Consider the following 22978-nt stretch of genomic DNA (forward strand, 5'->3'; position numbering starts at 1 on the left):
ATAGAACTAGGAAGCTTACCAGCAAGTATGCGGCCTGTATGGTGAGCAACACAGCGGAAAGTCTGAGAGGCTGAAATAATCTCATTGGTGGCAGCAATGGAAAAGAAACCTGCCATGAGTAATTACTTAAGAGAAAAAAAAAAACATCAGGAAAGAAACAATTTATGATAACTCAAGGGAAGCTCATTACTTCTCCACCTGTAAAGCGAGATATAAGAAGGAAGAAGAAGCATGTGCTTGCTGCGGTAAAGATAGGGAAACGATGGAGCATGTTTTATTAGAACGTGAAGACACCGGCCCAGCGCTCAAGTTAGGCACCACTGGCCTCCTTGAAGCCCTTGGTTTCAGCGAGAGCAGTGGAAGTCCGAGATTGGTAAGAGGCGATTGAAAGATTGGTGGAAGTAGGGAAACGACAAAAAAACGGAGACGTACAAAGCAAAGTTCGCAATAGGGGATAAGAAAATTTGGTTGTGGGAGTTCAGTGTTTTTTTTTTGTCTTTTTTAACCCAGTTAGGACATAAATTATACTAGCAAGAGCTTAGTGGCGCAACCCTCTACCCCGTTCCACGGGGGCTGCTCATAACATCCATCCATCCATTTATGAGATATTCAGTAAGGGGTGTAAGGAGAAGGCGTAGGTGACTATTGTCTACAGCTTTTGAGAGATATTTACCTATAAAATACCGTTTGCGCTGAATGGGAAGGGATGAGGAGCGAGGAGAAAGTTGATATCAACAAGGGACTGAGGCAGGGGTGCCCTTTATCCCCCCTGCTGTTTATGATGTACATGGTGAGGATGGAGAGGGTGCTATAGAAGGAAGTAATATAGGGTTCATTCTCTCATACAAACAGGCGGGTACAGTAGTAGAGCAGCAGCTTCCAGGTTTATTTTGTGCTGAAGACATCGTGTTGCTTGCTAACAAGCAAAGTGACTTGCAACGTCTGGCTAATATCTGTGGGTAGGAAGGCAACAATTTAGGTCTGAAATTTAGTGTTGGAAAATCAGGTGGTACGGAATTCAATGAAAACAGTGAAGAGACAGTGGCAATACAGGGCCAGGAAATACCTCGGGTTAGAGAATATAAATAGCCTGGTATATGGATAAATGAAGGCAACAGATATATGAAAACACAAGAAAAACAATAACAGCGAAGGGGAAGAGGAATGCAGCCATAATGAAGCACAGTGTGCTATGGGGATACAACAGGTACGAGGTGCTCCGGGGTATGTGGAAAGGTGCAATGGTTCCAGGACCCGATTGACCAGAACTACTCCGCAATTTTAAACTATCACAGAGGAAATAGAATGAAGCTACCACCAACAGATAGGAATCTCAGTAAGGAAGAACAGGTTATATGGAGGAAGCTGCAAACCTATATGTGTAACAACCTGCACATTCTCCATAAAATTCATCCCGAGAGATATAAGGACACATGCCTATGGTGCGGAGCCACGCCAACCTTAGACTACATTTCATGGGCATGCACAGCATGTCCACAAAAGACAAACACAGAAATTACGGAGCATACACAATGGGAGGTGGGGCTGTCCAGTTCACAGGAAGAGGTCCAAAGAGCCATCATCCGACAAGCAAGACGGCGCACGGATGCCAGTGGGGCCCTTGTCTACGGGCTCCACCCATTGAGCGTTTTATTCAATAAAGTTATTCTTCTTCTTCCAGGACTTACTTTTGGAAATGCGGTTGTTTGCTTTAAATCAATGGAACAATCTGGACTTGATGGGAACCAAAGGTCAGTGGGATGCCTCGCATTCGGCGCTACTGGGAAGGCTACAAATGAAGCTGTGCAGGGCGATATGGGCTAGACTATTTTTGAAGTGAGGAAAGCTCATAGTAAAATTGACTATGAAGAGTGACGGAAGAATATGGAAGAAAGTAAATGGGCTGGGAGAGTGTTCAGGTATCTGTACAGGAAAAACATTGATTCACAGCAGAGTAAAAAGAACTAGGAAGCTTGCCAGCAAGTATGCGGCCTGTAGGGTGGGCAACACAGCAATAAAGAATGTCAAGCGGAAAGTCACAGAGGCTGAAATAAGCTCATGGGTGGCGGCAATGGAAAAGAAACCTGCCATGAGTAACTACTTAAGAGGAAAAAACAAAATCGGGAAAGAAACAATTTATGATAACTCAAAGGGAAGCTCATTACTTTTCGAAGAGATATAGGGATGCCTTAGAACACACACCTATAAGCGAGATATAAGAAGGAAGAAAATGCATGCGCTTGCCGTGGTAAAACTAGGGAAAAAATGGAGCAGGTTTTAGTAGAATGTGAAAACATGTACCATGCGGTTGATTTAGGCACCACTGGCCTCCTTGGAGCCCTTGGGTTCAGCGAGAGCATTGGAAAAGTAGACATGTTCGCAACAGAGATTAGTAAGAGGCGATTGGAAGTAGGGAAACGACAAAAAACGGAGACGTAGAAAAGCAAAGTTCGCAATAGGGAGTCAGAAAATTTCGTTGTGGGAGTTCGGTGTTTTGTAAATTTTTTTTTGAACCTAGGTAGGACATTACGCAGTGTAATAGCAAGAGCTTGGTAGCGCAACTTACCACCCCGTTCCAAAGGGGATGCTCGTAAAATTAATCCACCCATCCATTTTTCATTAAACTTTCTCCTAGAATTACTGAAGCATTTTTATTACATAAGAGCACAACATTATCATTGCTAATTAGATATTGTACTCTTTATTAGTAAGTTTGTTGTTTTTTGTCATTATAAATGCAAATAGCGTTCAGCATCATCGATTTTCCGTGCGACCTCGGGCACGTATTAAAAAATTTTACCGGTATTTTCCAGTGCACGGTAGCACAGATTCATTCATTCATACACAAGACTGGCGATTCTTTGTTGCTAAAATTAGTTTCTTGCGCTTCAATGTCTCGCATTATTTAACTTGGGGTGAAGTGTTCACAAACGAACATGCAAGCCCGAAAGCTACGTTTCGGTCGTGAGCCATGCGTCTGCAATGAAACAGGAACCGTATTCTGCGACTGAGGACAGCAGCACCGGTGAGTCGTTTATTAATCGCTGCATGAGTCATTATGTAATATTGCGTTAACTTACAGGCGGAGACAAGTTAACGAACTAGATGCTGCATTACATATGGGCAGTCGGGACCCTTCGTTGCCATTTCCGAAATAAACTTTTAGTTGCGAGGCCATCATTATGCACACATGCACGAAAGAGAAAGAGACATCGGAACGCATGTCATTTTTCATCTCGCTGTACCGTAGCTATGGGCGACTGAGTGACCTTACCAATATTTTCTTTCGAGTCCACCTGCAAGTTCTTACAACACACAGAACCTAATAACCCTTTGATAAAGCAAAGTACTGAATTTAATGTATTAAACAGTTGCACGCAAAATTCACCCATATTTCGTACCTATCGGTTCCAAATGTTCTTGCTGTTCAGTTTGGTTTAACTTGGGGCATTTATTTTTTGTAGTAGTGAAGCGGTGCATCACGTTCATACAGAGAAAAAATGCATCATTTCTAATAGCTTCATGTCTTTCATGCATTTGCTTGCGAAACCAGCTGTTAGATTTCTTCTAATATATAAATGAGCGCACAAATGTTCTCATTTGTGATCTTAATAATACTTAGGCTATTGACATGCATTCTAGTTAGGCAGACATCAATTTTATGGAGTAGCAATACTTACTTACCATGCTGCTTGAGCACCCTAGAACAAACAGCGTACATTTGCATGTGTTCTGTAGTTGCACCTCTTCGCATTTCCTATTGCAAAATTGTGCCGATTCAATTTCTGATGCAGCCAAAATGTTCCAGACATGCAGTAATGAGGACGGCACCAGTATAAAGCAACACACTCCACGCACTAAAGAGAAGCTGCTGCCTGCTACAGGGCCATTGTGTGGACTTTGGCTGCCACAAGGTAAACAAAACCAGGTTCAGAAATAAATCTGCTTGATATATGCTATATTAGCTTGGTAGTCTTGATATACATGTCATTTGTTTGTAGCAGATGATATGAATGTTTGTTCATATTTACAGTTCAACATAATTGGTTCAAACATAAAGAAAACACACGAGTTTGGATAATTTCTGCTGTATCTCATGTGCCACTGTTCTGCCCCAACAGAGTCTGTGCCATGTACATCTTGGTTATCACAGGAGCCCCAATCTACACCAACAGAAAGGGGCTGGAGCCGAATTCGCAAGGCTTTACACCACGAACAAAAAAGCCATTCCAGAAGTATTTGGATCAAGAGCGAGATGTGCCTCTGCCATCATTCCAGCAGCACGGATATAGGCCGAGTCAACCAGCTACCTCAACAACAAAAGTTCTGCATCTTCAGATGTACCTGGAACCTCTGAGCAAGCACAGGCGACGCTGGCCAAGAGTTCAGTCAGCTTGCCCTTCCTTAATGAGCTCCCTGGCCTTGCCAAATACCATTCGTGCAAATTATACATTTTTTTTTTCAGTGGATGCAAGCTTTTTCATTCCATATTCTTGTTAGAGATCATTCCCCTTCCTCACCCAAACATTACAGCTCAACATTCTTTGCTCATACATAATGCCAGTCACTGTCTTGTAGCATAACATTTCTGTAGCAGTATTTTCTAGCATATGCTGCCATACGCAATTCCTCTCCTGAAATAGCTGATGTGGCATTGGTGCGCGCCTTTGCACCATGTGCTGTGTAGCCTTGAACTTTTCTTAATGTTTTTGACTTTCAGTGCTTGCAAGGTAGCTTCTTTCTTGAATGCAAGCTTCCTCATTCCCATACTTCCTAGTCTCAATCAGGATTGCTATTCTTGCTTGACAGCATACATTTTTGCACAACCTACATTGAAGCAACTGATTGCAGAATCTGGTTTCTCTGCTGACTTCGTACTCATCACTGTGTTACATTTCTCAGATGTGGTGGCCTGGTCAGTTGCATTGGGCAACAGCCTCTCAAGGTAAGCACCTGCTCCTGCAGTCCACTGGCAACATAGGCTCCCTGTTCCTACCTGCCAGCCCTCCAGATTCGCCCAGTAGACTCCCGCCTTTTTACTGAACTTTCCAAATGTACATCACTGTCTTATATCTCCCGAAAAGTGGTCTCTGTCTGTGTAATAATGGTTTTTGCAAAACCGGCACTGCGGAATTTACAGCCACGTCATAATCGTCAGCATCACCAACAACCACCGCACTAGCACCATCGGTATCATCCACTAAACACGACTACGGTGCCTAGTAAGCCGACCAAATCCAGAGTTAATGTAGCTCTTGCATTTCATGCATGCCTTCGTGCACCTTGTTGCTGCTGCTTGGTTCTTTATTCTATGCCACTTGTGTGTATTAGTGCTGGCTAGGCCATGTGTGTGCAGTGCACCGTGTAAGGTTACAAGCCTCGTGTTCTTGATGCCATGGTGCTATCAAAGCCCAAGAAAAGGTATTTGCAGAAGTTTTTGCGATCTTATACATCTGAATTGCAGTGTTTTCTTGACATCAAGAAAAGGAGAACATTTTACATTTTGTATAATGTGTGGATGCGACGTCAGCATGTCTCAGGGTGGCAAAGGTGACTTGAAACTGCCCGTTTCCACGGCAAAGCATCAAAGCTATGCTCGCACAGCTGAGCAGCAAGACAGCATAGTGAACTTTCTCTGGAACAACTGCGACGACAGTGTTATACGTGTAGAGTGCCTGTTTACGGGATTTTTCGTCAAACACGACCTACCCCTCAGTGTCAGCCACCATGTTACGCCTCTTCTACGAAAAACATTTCCGAAATGCGACAAGGCAAAATGGATGTGAACTATGGATGTGGATGCAACTCTGAAGAATGCGGAGGTGGCCAACCTGAAATTTATTTCACAGGCATCGCTCTCGAGTCTGTTTATTCAGTGTTTCCCTCAGCTGCTGCCCCAAGATTCCAATGAATCTGTTAAAGACGCTTTAGATGCTCTCGAAGCTGAGCTTACCACACTACAGGCGTACGGTCTTCAACAGGACATTCTGAATGGAGAAAGGTGGGACGTGCACTAGTCTATGGTTGGAAAAATTAAAAACACTGATGGAAAACATGTTTCACGGAGTTGCTAAGGTGATGCTCAATTTACTCGTGATACCGCATAGTGAGAGGATCTTTAGCACGGCATGAACTAGGACTGAATTCCACTCGTCAACATGCAACCCTCCAACACAGGCTGCTAATGAAGGGCAATCAGTCTGCACCATGTTTTAATAAGCAAAGCTACTGGAACAAATTTTTGAAGTGAGCAAAGCCTGCTACAAGGTCCCCGCAAAAGGACTCTTCGAACACTGCCTGAAAGTTTGAACGAAACCTGGCTCCGCGACGTAGAAAATCTTGTCAGTGACGCAGAACAGGCGACTTGTCATACGGCAAGAGTCACCGGCCACTATCAGCGACTCTGCGGCATGTGTCCCTGCTGCAAAGGGAATGGCACTGACGTGCACTGGCACCGAATTTTTTGCGATACCAGCAGTATGCGCTGCGATGAGGGCCAGTATGGAAGCTGAACCAAGGAGGGAATCTGGAATGGCAATCGCAGTCATGCTAGTGACAATGGAGTGATGACCGTGGTACCGTAGTGCAGTGATGGTATCAGCATGTTCGTCGACCATTTGCTCAAGGCAAGACTGCTGATCTTCGAGGCGTGACAGCAGAACGGCCATCATTGCACCGGTACGTCTTGCTGATAGCAATGCGGTTGGCCAGTTTGGCAAGATTGCAGGGCCATGTCATCTGGTGTGGTAGTCAAGGCGACCACCAGATCCTGCGGCAGTTCATGCTGCAGCGGGCTGTTTGCACCCAACCTATAGCCACCGAGAAGCCACTGCATACGACGTATAAATTCCAACAGTTGATGGCTACCGAGCTCCTCTTTGTTGAGAAGCTGCTGGAGGCACCTGTGCACAGACAGAAACTTGCAGCACCATTGTTTTGGATGGTGTCATGGGGTACATCCAGAGCGTCTTGGAACTCGCTGGCTACCTCTGCAAATAGCGCCACGACAGCGTGGAAGAACCTCCCATGCTGCGAGGTAATGCGCCAAAGGTCAAAGATAGCCCCCCCATAAATAAACCAGGCTGCAGGATTTTGTGGTCAATAGCACAGCAGGTGAACTTGCACCAGGGCAAGGTCTTCTGTGCTGGTCGTCAGTCTCTTGTTCATGGCCTCATCCACGACATTATGCTCTCCGTACAATCACGTCCGGTCACCACATTACAGGAACCAAGGGTAGGCAGACTCTAATAATGCGCAAGTCGGCAAGCGAAAGACCCAGACCCGAGAACCGTTCAGACCAACGACAGGAGCCAAAAAAGTGTGTTATTCAATTCTCTCGCAGCGAGAGGCACATGCGCCAGTGCACACCGTGTATAAAAGGCAGCTGAGGAAGCGGACGGTGGCTGCTAGAGTACCATCATCTAATGCACCCCTGCAAGAGAATGAATGCTCAGAGCTACATTTTCTTGTTTCTTGGAAAGTGCACATGATTTCACCGCAGTCCATTATTTGGGACTGTCAGTTCCATTTGATCAAGCAGTTTATAAGCCACTTCACACTGCTATGCCATGCCATCTTGTTTTATTCATTTTTGTACTTCCCCGCCTTGGACGGCGTGAATTGATATGGGAAACATCTCAATTTCCCAATTTTGTGGGCATAGCAGCAGCGCAGTGTTGCTGCTCAGTGACCTCTTCTGTGGGCATGCACTTCCTCTTGGGGTACTGAGGCATCTTGCTTATGTGTAGTTTTATATTTTTTGAAATTTGAGGGGTAAAATATTTGGCCTTATATTTAAAAAGAAAATCCAGGGAGAAATTGGGATTTTATTGCCAGCAGCAAGAAGTTAGAAAATTTCCTGGTAGCTCCCGAAAACGGCTAATGCAGACAGTGATCTCACTCTCTGGAACATATGACAAGGAGAGCTGCTCGCAAGTCATGCAATGAAAGCATCTATGCAAATCCTCATGCTTCTCAACAAAATGACAAGCAAAAACAACAGCTGGACGATCCCTTGGTTCTTTGCATTTTGAACAGAAAAGAAGAAAAAAAATGACTGTCCTTCCACTACAGTCAAGAGGGGTGCAAGCCAAGCTCTGTTGTCCTAACGCCTCAGCTTCACGCTTTCTCACGGCGAGGTCGTCACGTCGATGACAAGCGTGTTTTCAAGAGAGTTCCCGATGGCGTTCATCAAATGCCACCTCTTTGGCCCAATGCAAAGCCCACTCCTTCAACACAGCCTGCTCTTTGGTAGTACGAACCAAACGTGACCTCCCCATCCGACTGCCAGAGCTTGAACTGGCAGGAAACGGCAGGCGCAATGAGCGCACCCTTACCCTCCTCCAAAGGGAGGGAATGCCTGCGATTGGCTCACACCTTGCGCTGCGCCTAGTTCATGCATATAAAACCCTGCTTTAAAGGGCGCCTAGGATGAACCGACAGTGACTGAATACGTAGCTTGGTGGTCTCGCAACCTGGAGGTCACACCTCGACAAGACTTTTATTTTCGTGCTGCTTGGGTTTTTCGTATGGCAAGACCAACACGAGTGAGGCAATACAAGCTTCGCTTGAATAGTGCACAACAGCATGCTTTACACTATGAGTGCTTTTTACTTTATCTTACAAGCCCCTAAGCCTTTGTTGATGTTCCTGTACATTTTCAGCATTTCTGAGTAAAAACTTTTCTGGGCTTATGAATGTACATTAATTGGGAGAACTTGTCATAGCGACTATTTACAGTGGTTTCCCTCCATTCACAAAACCCCCCACTTTTTTCTTCTGTGTGTCGCGGCAGCCCTGGTTAACATGTTGCAGCTCATATTGAAGCTCATCACAGACTAAGGCTAGCCTGTTAGCCAGAAAATTGGATGCAAGCAGTGCACCAAGCCACCTGTGGCTTTGTGTGAAACTTGCACAGACAGTTCCCATAGCAGCTGAACTGTGAAGCAGCTGTACTGTCACATTCAATACGAGCTGCGAGATGGTGCCGATGGCTGAAAGGGCCCTCAAGACGACATTAGAAAAATTTGAGCTCTACGTAGTATTAATTACTGGCATTTGTCAAACCCATTTTTGGCTACGTCGGTGCCAACAGGCAATCGTGAAGATCCTTTGAGCAAAGGCAGTGTTGCCGCTCATACTGAATGTGACTGCGCAACGCATTTTCTCTACGTTTTGTGCGAAATTACTGCTGCCGAAAATCCTGCCCCTCCGACCTTGCTTTAAAAAAAAAAGTGCCATGCCAAGATACTACATCGTCTTTTGTTCCTGCTCCAATACGGCATAACAACCCTTGCCGATCATCTAAACAATCTGCAAGAAAAAGAAAGCTTTCCACGGCCATTTTCTGCAACAGTGAACAGCCCTTTCAGTTTCTTCTTACATTTTAAGAAACAACGGTTTCTTGGAATAGACACTGAATCTGTAGCTTCCACATGCAGCAGTTCTGCATTTGGCCAAATGATGAGTAGAAAAACAGAAAAATAAGTCATCAGATTTTACCCTCGGCCATCCATTTTGCCCTATTTTGCCATTGTGAAAGCACGCTCTAGAAGCCTTCTGTTCCGCAGCGTAAGCTAATGAGGATGCAAGACTTCGCAGGAGCGTTCGTGCAAGTATGGGCTTCTCACAATCGAGCACGCTATCCACTTTCCAGACAATAGCCACCATTGTACACAGTTTCTCAGCAAGTTTAATGCATACCACAAACAGGGGCCGGCGCTTACAGAATCCCATGGTGAAACGTACAGACAGGTGGAAACAACAACTGTCCCATGATCTCAGCTGGCTTGCTCACATCCCGTTGATGGCCAAAATCTGGATCTCAAACTGCAGGTCTGCATTTGGTGGGATCGTGGAGGGAAACGGGTTAAGGACAAACACATCCGGACATGCACACAGGGGGAAGCAGTACACTCATCGAAATCACTTTACCTGCTCGAGTCTAATGCACTGTCGATTGCAATAGTGCACACAAATTTTAATAGAAAGGAAAACGGTAATTCACCCGACATCAGCAAGACACTACCAAGGACAACCATATGGGCTGCACAGAAAGCTTCACAGTTGAAAGATTCATCCCAGTCCAAGAATCATGCCCGGGACCGATGTGTTTCTGGGGTGCTCGCTCTGCCGTGCGATTTAACCAAGAGGCTAGGTGACAGAGTGAGGGCAAATTAAGCAGCACCACGAAGCACATGGACACCAAATATGGCAAATCCATTCTGCAGACAAGTTGAACAGATTTTATAAAAGGGAATAGTGGCATCTGCCACAAAGTGGCGTGTTGTTACAAAGGAAGTTTGTTTCTCAGAGAAAGCGCTCCATTTGAAACCTTTCTCCTAGTCTGGGGATCGAACTAGAAACTTGACTACAAATAAATCAGCACTGCTACACTAGAAAAAAAAATGTTAGGCCACACCTCTTGAGGTGCGTCCAGTTCCCAAACAATATTGGTCTTGTCTTACTTGCATTTAATTTCTTGAATACTTTACACTCGCTACTTTCCCATTGAGAATGCTACGTCACACTGATACTGCGCACCCCGTTTGCGACATGGGATGGGAGTGCTGCGAGCACAGTACGAAAGAAAGGAAAGGAACGCAAAATCGACGACTGTAGTTTGGGGACAAGAGATGTCGCCACAGGGTGCAAATTTAAATTGGCGGCAAACCACCAGACCTTCGAGGCTACGCTCTATAGCACCTAGAACGATGTGGCCACGTGGTGAAAACTAGGTAGTGGCCAAACCGCATCCTTGAATTAAAGTCAACCCTCAACTTGACTACACTTCTTGTTTAGAAAGAAATATGTCTCTGCCTGCATTAAAATAATTACGGCACTGCATTTATGTCGTCGTGGCTTGCTCCAAAAAGCTATGGGTGAAATTTATGTCGCCAACCAAAACCTAGCAGTCTGCCTAGGAGATTGTATCTGTTTTAGACAAGCTCATTAAATGAGAGAGGAGGATTCAAGGAAGGGGCTCCATTGCCTACACAGCAACAAAAAGGATATCCCCACGCTGGAAATCCCTGTGCGCCGTATGCCTTGAGGCCGCAGATGGTGAGGCGCGACAGCTCGTGCTTCTGCATCGACAGGCAGCCTTCGTCCCAGCCACGGATCACCTCGCCAACGCCCACACGGAATGAGAATGGTTGCTGCCCAGGGTCACGTGTGCTGTGCGCCAAAAAAGGAAGAAAGCAAGGGAACGCTTCAAGGGGTGCAAGAATACACCAACATAGACTTGCCTAGGTAGCAGCACGGGCTTAACATTACAAAAGCCAGCGGCAATGAAGTATTGGGCTACATCGAACGACTACCTTCAGCATAGAGGGGCAGCTGAGGGGGCAGACTGTTGTTCGCAACCATGTAAGGCCGTCATACAATGGAGCTAGGAAAGGCATAGGCGAAATTAACAGTGCTTTTAATTTAAATGTACATTATATAGGAATGTATAGAATTATATAGAAATATTCCACTGAGATCAGTTTTCCTCTCCTGCTTCCTTTCATATTTTCCTTTGCTTTATTGTCTGTTGGCTTTACATGGTTGCGAGTAACAAAATACGCGTGGCGTTACTAGCACACAGAAACAAACAGGGGTCGTTACTCGTCCAGTTCTGAATACCTAACCATTGTGTACTTGCCCTGCTGCCCTAACCATATGCCGACGTGTGTGGCACTTGTGGCATAAAGGTAATATTGACAAGCACCAGTTTAACTATCGAGTTCTTTGCTTCTTTTTATGTCCCTGTGTTGCTCTGTTATATTTTTATGACCTTTATTTTTATTATCTACCTTGTATACGCTCCCCCTTATGTAATACCCCGACAGGGGCCTTTAAGGGTCAATAAATTACGATGATGAAACCACTAGATTTTTTGCAGGTACTGCAAGCTGCCACTTCAACCTCCTGACAGGCATACATTAGCCATCGCCCCAATTCACCCTGAACGAACTATTACCAATATATGCCTTGAAAATGCCAATGGGCTGGGTAAAACCAATTAGAGTACAAGAAATGAAATTTATGAGGCCTATCTGACAGATCTAGATACAGAGGCACCACTGCTACTTAATGCGTTGCAGCCTGCTCAATATCCATGTATGCTCCATTGGGTCCCTTGTGCGATGTTACATTCTACTACTGTCATTTTTTAATATTGCAGAATACATTTAAACTTTTTTTAAAGCCCGTGCTACAACAATGGCAGAAACTCCATTGCAGCTAACCAGCCAACGGGCGACAATGCAAGCTGCATGCACGTTAAAATTACCCCTGCGAACAGCACTTGCACCTGAAGAACAAAAAGATTGACAAGTTGGTGCGGATTCATAGCTACGCTAGGGCAGTGCGATAAAACAGACAACAGAAAAGAGGAATGTCTCGTGTTTGCTGCATCTTCTTTTGTCTGCTGCATCGCTGCCCAAGCACAGATATGTGTCCATGTGAATACAAAGCACTGCAGGAACACTTCAGGTAAGTAGATATATATTTCAGAGAATTTAGGCGGTACAACGAGGTGGCATTACAGAACAGAAATATTAAAATTTTCTACAGGTGGACAAACCTCAATAAAAGGAACTGTTGGTCATGACGAAGCAAGTTATAAAATGTCTCACCAAATGAGCATGTAATCGGATGAAATTCTTATGGTGGGCAAAATTTCCTTCTCACAAGCTTCAACACTTAAAAAATTAAAAGTTCCAAATAATTGCAGTGGACTAGAGATGGACACTTGATTACACAATTCTCATTCTGTGACAGAGAACCAGAATATTAAACATGGGTTGTCACATTAATGCAATAATGTGCCTCTTGCAAGATGCTTGCAGAAGCCAAGCTACCTAAGGGATGAAATCTGGCTCAGAGCTGCCGAGACGAAAAAAAATAAAAAGCTTTGTAAAAGTGAATTTGTTGAAATATGCATTTTTTAGAATCTACAGCTACTCTTGTACACATAAACCTAATTTTATACTTGCAAGATTACTATTTTAGCTACAATTTTATGCTACATATACGAGTTGAATCTGAGCCAAAGTTGCATTGAAACGGCACTTTTTCTCAAACCATTCTTGGTCACTTCACTAGCCTACTGGAGTAATATCTCGTGATCTAGAAACAGCTGCTGAAACTACAATTCCTTTCTTCTAACAAAGTCCGATCAGTGTATCATGGTATATTTTAAATATTAGATTTTTTCCTCTCCATAGTCGTGGTACAAACTATAGTATGACTGATTTGAAAGCCGATTCCAGCACTGCACAGTTTGCATTTTCTGGTATATCCACATATCCAATATTAGCTTTATGCTTAGGACTTTCTAAAGTCTCCAGAAAACAATATAGTGGTAGCTTTATCTCCTGAGCTGGTTGACCAACAAGAATAATCGTTGCATATTTGAAGTCAACATGAACTAAAGCAGTCGATTTTCACCATGTTTGGCCAAAAAACAGGAAATATCACAACCCACGTCCTTCCTTAACGGCATCAGGGAAGCTACATACGATTGCCTATAGCTAGGTGATGTGGACGGGAGGGAAACCATCATTGCCTCCAGTGTGATAATAGACTTCACAGCCAAAAAATTGCCGAGGCATGCTTGCCCCTCTTAATAGATCACCATGCTCAACAGTACATGAATAAGGCAACACATCAAAAGCAAAACGCTGCCGATAAACATATTTTTTAAAGTTTTATTCCCATGACGAGTAAAAAAATTGCACTGTGTCGAAGTGCACACAATTATACAAGCAATGATTCAGCAATGGCCTTCCCAGTCTGCTTCCAACACATTGTGTTGTTGAGAAGTGGTGGGAGCTATGAAAAACTCGCGATGACAACTAAACATCTTGCTCAAGCAAGGCTGCATTCAAAGTCTTAACATGAATTTTCAGAGGCGGACCCTCGCGATGAGTTATCAGGCTCGGCTCAGAACGACAGGCGACAACTTGCACTTTTCCAACTGCTTTTGAGGTCCGGTCAATCAGACGCCATTCCGCTCACCTTTTTATGTTCGTGGTGGCACACTGGTTATGCAGTGCAAGCAGGGTGCACAGTAACTTCCATAACTCAAGAGACTGGTATTACCTTCGCTATAGCATTGGAAGAGGATGCCTACATTATTCAACCAACAAGGCAATAGTATGTAGACAGTAAACATGCAAATGCAAGCCTGAGGGTCTTGAACAGCAAACATTCACTTCTACGATTAGATTTAAAAAGCTGAGAGATGCCTGTTAATCTGAAAGACACGAAGAGAGGAAGAACAAAAAGTCTGTTCATGCATCATGCAAAAAAAAAAAGGCTGTATTGTACTACTGTATGCACAACTTAGAGAACTTCAGTCTGACAGCTGTACTTGCAATCGCAACTTCAGTGCCCACTTAGTACAGCAATTGAAAGCACAGAAACATGGCTGCAGATTCTTGCAATACAGGGGAATACTTTTTCTCGTTCTTTCACTCATATCCCTGGAAGACTTTTTTTGCTAAGTAGCAATAAAATAATGCTACATCTAACCTTTACAATTCACAGGTGCACTTAGAGTGACACAACACTTTATTAAAATACTTAGAGAGGTGATAAACGACAAAATATATAGTTATACTACCCTTGCCTTACCGTCATCTACCCGCCTTCCAAATTTTTTTTTATGCAATAACTTGGGTGTACGTTCTAGAAAAGAACTTGCACCGGGTCTTCAAATCTGAGTGTTTCGATATGCATCCAGCAGTCTACATCTTGCCAATTACCCTACTTAGTTTAGCACAGGAAGCAAGCATCTTTTTTTCCTGCCCACCTCTCGTTTCCAAGAGCTTCCCTGTACACACGAGATCTATACATCTCGCCAACTCAGCTGTTTAGCGAAACCTACGGGTTGTGCCAGCCAACCAAAAAGAACCAGAAGGGGTCATCCATTGTCCAATGCTCACTGCACTCTGCGTGACATGAACAGAATGGAAGCTTCAGAAGTAGTGCACAATGGACAAGCCCTCCTCCTCCATTCTCTGGAACATGCAGCTGTCTATAGTTACCGACTGGCTGACACGAGCCCTCGGTACTAGAAGAGGGCCACAAATTAACACACAGACGAAGTAGACAGGACGAGCACCATCGCTGCGAGTGTTCATGGTGCCTCATAACCCCAATAGCGATGCTTCACTAACTAGCCCACTCTTGCAAGCCACATGCTACGCTCTGCTGCACAGATTTACCGGGTTGAAGTACATCGCCAACCCCAATTTTAATCTTTTTTTCTGGTTGAACACGACTGCTATTAAACACAAGTACCATGGCCCCTATATTTTCTTAAAACGTTATAAAGCCAGTCACTGTCAAACACATGCACTCCGGCAATAACGACGTGAAGGAAAACAGCACTGCAAGTTGAACATAAGAGCATGGCAAGTGTCGTTAGCAGCAAGCAAGTCTAAGCCATCTGTTTAGTGTTTCCGACCCCCTATAGACAATTTCAGTAAGTGTCACAATTGCTTAATGTTATACTGAAGTCCGGAACAAACGCCTGGGCTGAGAAAGATATTGTAGCGAGTGACCCTCGATAAATTTTTTATTACATTTGTGCACAATTATATTTTGCCCAACCTGAAACAGTCACATCCGAGGATCAAACGTACAAACTATAGCCCCTGAACTACACTAGAGTCTTCACGAGCTCTTAATAAGGGTTTCTTCATTAGAGGTCAACACAATGTCATGAACATAAGCATGCAAACGTACTGAGCATTACAAGTATGCCTCACACCGTACTGAAGTAAAATATGCACGTACTACAGCCGAGGACGGCAGAACCAGCGTCATCAAAAACTGAACACATTCTATGGAGGGCCGAAGCTAAACAAGCAGTCCAAGGCCATGCAGGGCAACGATACTTACCCGCTCCCAAAACACCACCGAGCATTAGCAACATTTCACAGCCGTCACAGGGAACGGGCCCCTATAACCTTCAAAAAACCCTCTGAAGAAAGGAAAAAAGGGGGAAAAGAAAGGAAAAGAAAACAGGAAGGCCATTGACAGGCAACTCACAGGCAACTACACATTGAAGGCAATTTCATGCAAGCCCAAACGAGGGCCAACAGCAATGCATACTTGCGCAACCTGGAAACATACACTCCAGTGTGAGCAGTGCTAGCTGAAATTTAGTGGGCTTCAAATTTTTGGCACCAGGTACATGGCAACAGTGACCGGTCAACGAGCTGAAGTGACATTTCTTCCACGGTGAGAAAATTTCCCCATGCCCCCAACAGCTGGAACTGCCACTTTGGACATATGCCGCAAAAAGGCGCAGCAGAATACATTTAAAATTTTTTTACTGCCTAGGAACAAAAAAGTGTGCCCAGAAGCTCTGGAAGCATGTTCCTGTACTTTGGGTCCAGCCACATTACGATATGCCAATGCAACATGTCCTGTGGTTTGTCATCTTTGCCTGTGCTTTGCACTCAAGCTTGAAGGGCCCTATACTAGACCCCTTTGGAAATGTTACACCAAAAATTGTAAAGCGTAATTAAAGAATTTGTTTAAATGGCTTAGTATGGATGAAGACAAGGGCCAAATAAAACGCTGGAAATTTTGTCGGTTGCACCTGCAAATGCACTTGCCTATTTGGCACAGTTACCTATGCTGCCCTGGTCATATTTTGTTCCTTAAGTGGGAGGAAACACCACAGCGCCTACACACACCTTTCTTTTGTAACTGTGGTGGAAGAAAGCAAGCATACTCTGACTGAGGACAGTGGTGAGGATTAGGCAGTAGAAAATAAGTGATGGCGATTTGAGAGGTTACGAGCATTCAACTCCTTTCAGCTCACAGCTGCTCGAATCAGCGGTGTCGGGAGAACACTGTCACCCTTAGCAATACCAGTCAGCAGTATGTAATTACTCTGAAAGATGCACGCAAAAAAAAAAAGATCAGATGAAAATAGCTCAGCATTGTCTGAATGAAGCGATTTGTTTCGGCATGTCTAATTTTAAGATTCTGCTCTCAGGAACACGACATTTGTAATGAAGTGGTCTGCATAAAGATATTCCAGATCCCGGCAACTTTGTTATGAAGGCAACTGACTATTTGCTGAAATATTACCACACATCAGAAGTATCAGTGCTTCTGGTTCCAAGTTTTCAAAGCAATATTGAAGGTGCCATTTTACTTTACCACCTCCAGCTTAATTTTACAAAATTTGACAAGTACGCTCAATGACATGACTGCTTTAAATAGGCATATCAATACGTTTTAACTATATTGCTGGCACTTTCAACCAATAAGCAGTGCTTTTTTTATTTTCTTGTGTGGAAACCTCGCCAGAAACTAACTTGCCACATTGACAGCAGACATTGCCATCATGCTGTTTAATGAAAAATACATGTGTGGCAATGGCTTCAGAAATGACGGAAGTAATTAAGGAGCCAAAGGCCTTAGTCTTCCCAATATCTGGCCCACCTGATCATGTGTTGTGGCACAACAGCTTTACGCACTTCACAGTGACACCTATGCCTGCACTATACACCGTAAGAAAAGGCTATCACTAACACAAAGTTTTCATCACGTTAGGTCCATGCCATAAGGGCAGTTCGCAACACTGCCTTCTGCAACGTAATGATGCCAGAGCTGAAGTTTGCTTGAGGAATGTATAGTCTTGTGAAGAAAGCTTGAGCACCACAAGCCGGACCATGCCACACGATGCAACAAAGTGTGCAGTCAAAGCTGCAAATTTGCAGGAGTGTTAGCGTAAGTGCACAGGTCAACAAAGTTCTACCACCAAAATTGGAAATTGGGAACTGGGTGCCCCGAACTTTGGCACACTTGAAAACACTGGCAACATAGATTAGACAAACTTTTACAGTTAGGCAAAAATATTCACACAATTGTCAGGCTCATCACGGCACCATGGCACCACCCATGGCATTGGATCTACCTTAAACATACTGAAATCAGTGGACTGCAAGAGGCGTCAAATACTTGCATGACAATTTCGCTGATAACAAATTACACCTGCATGCAACTAATATACCATGCAACAGTGTTATACCAAGCAACTAACCAAATTTGTTAGCATGACTGTATGAACACCTACACTGGCAAATTATCACCATTTCAGGCTGCCTTGCGCTTCATCATAAAGATACGTTGTCAACTATAGTTCTTTTAATACTTCGCAGTAATTTCTTGCTTACACTGATTTCTACGCAATACTAGAACTCCACACAAGGCTATGTCCATTGATGCATTATTTTTTGCTTCCAGTATACGACATACTATGTTCTAGTCACCAGCGCAAACGGTGCACTGTGGCCACAAAAAAGTGCAACTGCTCATTTGGCGGTAAATTGAGGTGCACAGACTCAACGTGTTCCATGTTATTGCGCCCCATTTTGAAACATCAAAGGCATCAACAATAATTTTCCATTTGGCCGAAAAATGTTCTATCATTAGCAGAGAAAATGAGAAAAGCTAATACAGTGTCACAGGTTTTAAGGTGCTTTCACAAGTGTGGGCCTGTTTGTGTTAAGAAGCTTCTCAAAGCTAAACACGTTAAAATTGTATTTAACTCTCGAGTTTCTTGTCCTGAAATCGCGATAAGATTATAGGGCGAGTCGTAGCGGGGGACTTTGGATTTGAACCAACTGGGGTTCTTTAATGTGCACCTAAATCAAAGTACACAAGCATTTTCTTTTCTTTTGTTTTTTTTTGCATTTGGCTGCCAGAGCCAGCATCAAACTCATGACCTCGACCTAACCAGTACAACTTAGCCACTATGTTGGGATGGAGAGTAAAAAGTCCCAAGCAAACAGCCTAAACTTGATATAACAAGGAGCCAGCACAGGAATTTCAAGCCTATAAAACGGCAAGTTTGCATGAGCTGGTCCAAGTTCATGGCGTGAATGCAGCGCGCAAAGCACGAAAGTGTGGGAAGATGGGTGCGTGGTTAACGAAAAGCAGTACAAACACAACACTTGTGTTTACTCCTTTCCACTGACCACACACTTATCTCGCTGCACTTTGGTGCTCTTTGCTGAATTCATGCCATGAATTTTACGCCTCTCTTGCACACGTCTTTTGGAAAAGACTGCAACAACTGCACAAGCCATTTTCTTTGTGTTTTGTTTCCAATAAACTTCAGTAACGACTGCTTTCCCCGTGAATTTCCAGGTGTGCATAATTTTTTTTTCAACTTCATTCACACTGCAACTAACTGCCATTGGGGAAGCTAGATAAGGAGAACAATTTTTAGTACACGCCGAAGAAAGCTACTGTACTTAATATACATGAAGGATTACAAGAGTGGCTTACAAACTTTAAATATGCAGAAACAAGTGCTACTAGTATTTTCATACAGTAAGATTGAAAGGCTGGCTAGTTGGTTTGACTGCATTGCGACTTCATAAACTGACATGGTTGAATTGGTCTTTCATTCCTTGCTTGCCTTCCTTACTAATATTTTTGCTGACTTCGTTACCTGAAGCCCTTTGTCCACATCCCATCAAGCCTAACAAATAACTCACAGAAAATTTTAATATGTTACTGAATGCCAAGAGGCAGTATGGTGTATTGGTCACAACTTTAAGAGAAACAGCAGAAGACAACGACTAGCACCGAGTGTCACCTTCCACTAGCATTTAAGCCTTAGTGGCGTGTTCTGCAACTAGATAAGTGTCCGGAGATAAAGATCTGTCGGCAACGCAAGAAAACAAATAGATGTTTTAAGTCGGTGACGAGGCATGCTAGTTAAAATATATTAACAAATAGATTGAGTAGCGCTTGACGTCCCAAATAAGGCTACACTGTCAATAGGCACCGCAGTAGAGAGCTACGTTCAGGTAAATTCTGACCACGTAGGGGGTTCCTTAAGTGCACCGAAGCGTCAGCAAGCGAGCGTTTTTCGCAATCCGGCACCGCTGGAATGTGGCCGTCGCAGCCGGTAACCAGAACCGGCGACCTCGTGTAACGGCACGCGAAGCAAGAGAAAACAGCACTACGATTCTAAAGCGCATTCGCGGCACAATTCACGCCTCACCACAGTGGGGTTGTTAAAACCAATCACTTCGCAAATAACGCCCGAGTTTGTACTGCCGCATATGACTCCGCGTTTTGACACCGCCTAGGCCTGTTTCGTCGAACCGCGCCGGTAGCAATTTTAAAAGCAAGCGACGCAAAATTAGTCGAAATAATTGTTGCATCGAGAAATTAGAACTGTTACAAGCAAACGTACGCCGACGATAACGGCGGTCTCGAGGAAAAACAAGGAAACAAGGTCATTTCCTCCGAGCGAACTTCGAATGACAATGCAATTCGCGCGCACTAGATCCAAGGGTTTATCTCGCTCACACGGGGAACTCCTATGGCACTAGACAGACGATTGCGCAGATTGGCACGTATAGCCGCCGTTTAACCAAGCTAAGCGTGCCTGAAAAACGGCTACGGTTAACGAGCTCAGCAAAGCCGCTACGGCGAGGCAAGCGCGAAGCCTCGTTTGACGCCTCGCCGGCCTCGCAAGAGTTCACTCCCCCGCTGCCACCCCCCCTCCTTTTTTTTTTCTCTCATAACAAGCTCTACGTAACCAAAGGCCGTGAAGACTGCGATGTTTCCTCGTTCAGATCTGCGTCGCCGCATATCGAAAATACTAGGGTCGAGCGTTCGGCTCAACTTTAAAATGAGGCCGCAGGCGACGCGGACGGCAGAGACATACCTCCAGAATTTCCTGGGCGGATTCGTTAGCAGGCCGGTGCAGTGGACGGTGATGCTGTCGCCGACGTTTGGTCGAGGCCCTATACCCGGCTGTATGACTGTTTTGAGGACACCAGGCGTAACCTGGTACGACTGGGCCATCATGTTGGCGTACAGTTTTAGGCCGTGCGGGGGTCGAAGTCACGAAAGATAAGTTCCCGGGCGCGGGAACAAAAAGCAATGGAGGCTGACAGGCAAGAACCGCGCTGGCGTTTGCGATGCGTGCGAGGGGACGGCTGCGGCTGGATTCACCGTGCTGTTGGATTTGGCTGGAACGATCGTACTGACCACGGTACTGACGATGGTGACTGCTAGCGCCGCTGCTGGTGGCGCGATATTTGAAGGCAAACAGTGCGCCGTTAGGAGGGCAATTGCTGAACTATGTTTTTATTGCCGCTAGATCTTGTAGATGATCAGCATAGCCGAAATCTGACTAGTGTAGACGCCCAGTGGCCAGCGTCTTTATCCTAGTAACTTGTAAACATACTTTTGAGCTTCCCGCACAAGTTTGAATTCTGGGGTATTACGAGGAAAAACCACAGTAGTGGTGAACTCCGGATTGATTCTGACCGCCAGGAGATCTTTAACGTGCCCCCAATGCACGGTACACGGGTGTTTTTGCAAGATTGCATTAAAACGCAAGTCGCTACATGGATGCCGGAACCACGTACGAAGAGTATCATAGTGTCTCCTAAACATATCACTAACGATACATATAGGTGGGCCAGTAGCGCGCTGCTGAAGGAATCGCAGAAATTTAATATTCCGTTAAAAGACCGACTAACAGCTAGGCTGAAAACCTATAGCTGTTCTCGCTGCCGGTGCCTCGCAGCTTTCCTGATGGCGTAAATGGGTTAGTTGCATTGCGCATTTCGCTATAAGCGGAATACATTGTTGTTTTGACGGAAGGAAGAGGGGCTGGGGTATAGAGGGAATTGAGCACGCGTACATGTGCATCTCATCTAATCCTGCCCCATTTCCCCATGTCGTTCCCCCTATATCCTCTAGCCCCTTTCCGAATCGAGACAAATGGATTCAGTGGACTTTCGTTATGACGAAGTTTCATATCGCATACGAAAATACCTTTTTTTTACAACCGATAATTGTTATAAGCATACACGCTGATATTGGCGAAAAAAAAATCGCTATCCCACACCTTGCGAAAGAAGCCAAACGTCAGCGAGAAAAAAACAAAATGGAGAAAGTCATCAAGACGAGCAAGCCAGAAAGGATTTTGATAGGCCGTCCGCGGCTCGCCGTGCCGACATGTGTGCATGGGAACAACATTAGAGAGTTTTAGTTTAGGGCACGCAAGAGACTTGCGTACGCAAGAACTAGGGGCGACGGTACTGCGCATGCGCAGACCTCTACGTCTGGGTCGGCGCATGCGCAGTACCGCGCCGCCCCTAGTTCTTGCGTACGCAAGCCGCTTGCGTGCCCTAAACTTCTCTCTTTTACGTCGCGTTTTGCGCCATGCGTTGGTTGGCCACTGCGGGCCTGCAGTCCACCAACCACCCGGCCGCTTGCGAAAACGCACATGCCCATCTTGGATGTTATTTGAACTAGGGTCGAGTAGCCGAAAAAGCCGAGTAGCCACCGACCGATTTTCGGACACGGCAACTCATATTTCCGCAGGCGATTTTCGGCCACACCCGGAGCCGAACTATGCTACTGCTGCCGTCTGTCTAGTCTATGCGCATGATCTCACGCTCGATCGCCGATGAGGTTTTCAGGTACAAAAACTTTGATGGCTAGCTTCCCGTGAAGCGTCTTGTCACGTGCCGCAGGCAGTCCGTCGGTGATATCTTTTACCGCTAGGCCTAATTCCATCTCCGCTTCGTCGGTTTGGTGCCATGTCGACGCGGCGGCAAATTCGTTCACGGCCGCTATGTTTGCGGCACCGAGAGCGCGGATCATGTACAAAAAGTACAGCGGCACCACCTTCATAGCGACGCTCGAAATTTCAGTTGTCGTTAGTGAAGACAGGGTCATGTGGCGGTGCCAAGTGTCTGAAAAACGAGACGTATTAAACATTGGTCGGCCACTGTATTTGACATTATTGCTACCAGAATACATATTTTGAGATAACTTTAAGAAAATTGTTATAACCGACAGTATCCAATATCGCGCACTTTTGCTTTCATTATAGCGGGAGACTACTCCACTGAAGCAAAGCATGACCAACGAGATTTTGTACTTATTTCATTGTAACCTTCAATTAATTATACGCGTCTTCTAT

General features: G+C 44.8%; 1 protein-coding gene across 1 annotated transcript; it reads right to left on the reverse strand.

The window, feature by feature from the left end:
- Positions 1-9668: 9668 nt before the first annotated feature.
- On the reverse strand, positions 9669-21043 carry LOC135921634 (uncharacterized). Its single transcript, XM_065455912.1, has 3 exons — positions 20702-21043; positions 11014-11175; positions 9669-9853 (listed from the first exon to the last, which is right to left on the reverse strand). Exons 1-3 carry the CDS (start codon positions 20842-20844, stop codon positions 9793-9795), a joined length of 366 nt encoding a protein of 121 aa, XP_065311984.1. The 5' UTR covers positions 20845-21043; the 3' UTR covers positions 9669-9792.
- Positions 21044-22978: the final 1935 nt, after the last annotated feature.

Source organism: Dermacentor albipictus, chromosome 8 (genome assembly GCF_038994185.2).
Source record: "Dermacentor albipictus isolate Rhodes 1998 colony chromosome 8, USDA_Dalb.pri_finalv2, whole genome shotgun sequence".
Classification (NCBI taxonomy): Eukaryota; Metazoa; Arthropoda; class Arachnida; order Ixodida; family Ixodidae; genus Dermacentor; species Dermacentor albipictus.

Coding starts and splice junctions, on each gene's coding strand:
- LOC135921634 (XM_065455912.1), bottom strand. CDS start 20,844: ATGATGGCCCAGTCGTACCAGGTTACGCCTGGTGTCCTCAAAACAGTC. Junction 11,176..20,701: donor CCGCCCAGGAAATTCTGGAG/GTATGTCTCTGC, acceptor TTTGGCGCACAG/CACACGTGACCCTGGGCAGC. Junction 9,854..11,013: donor CAGGGATTTCCAGCGTGGGG/ATATCCTTTTTG, acceptor GTTTCCCTCCAC/GATCCCACCAAATGCAGACC.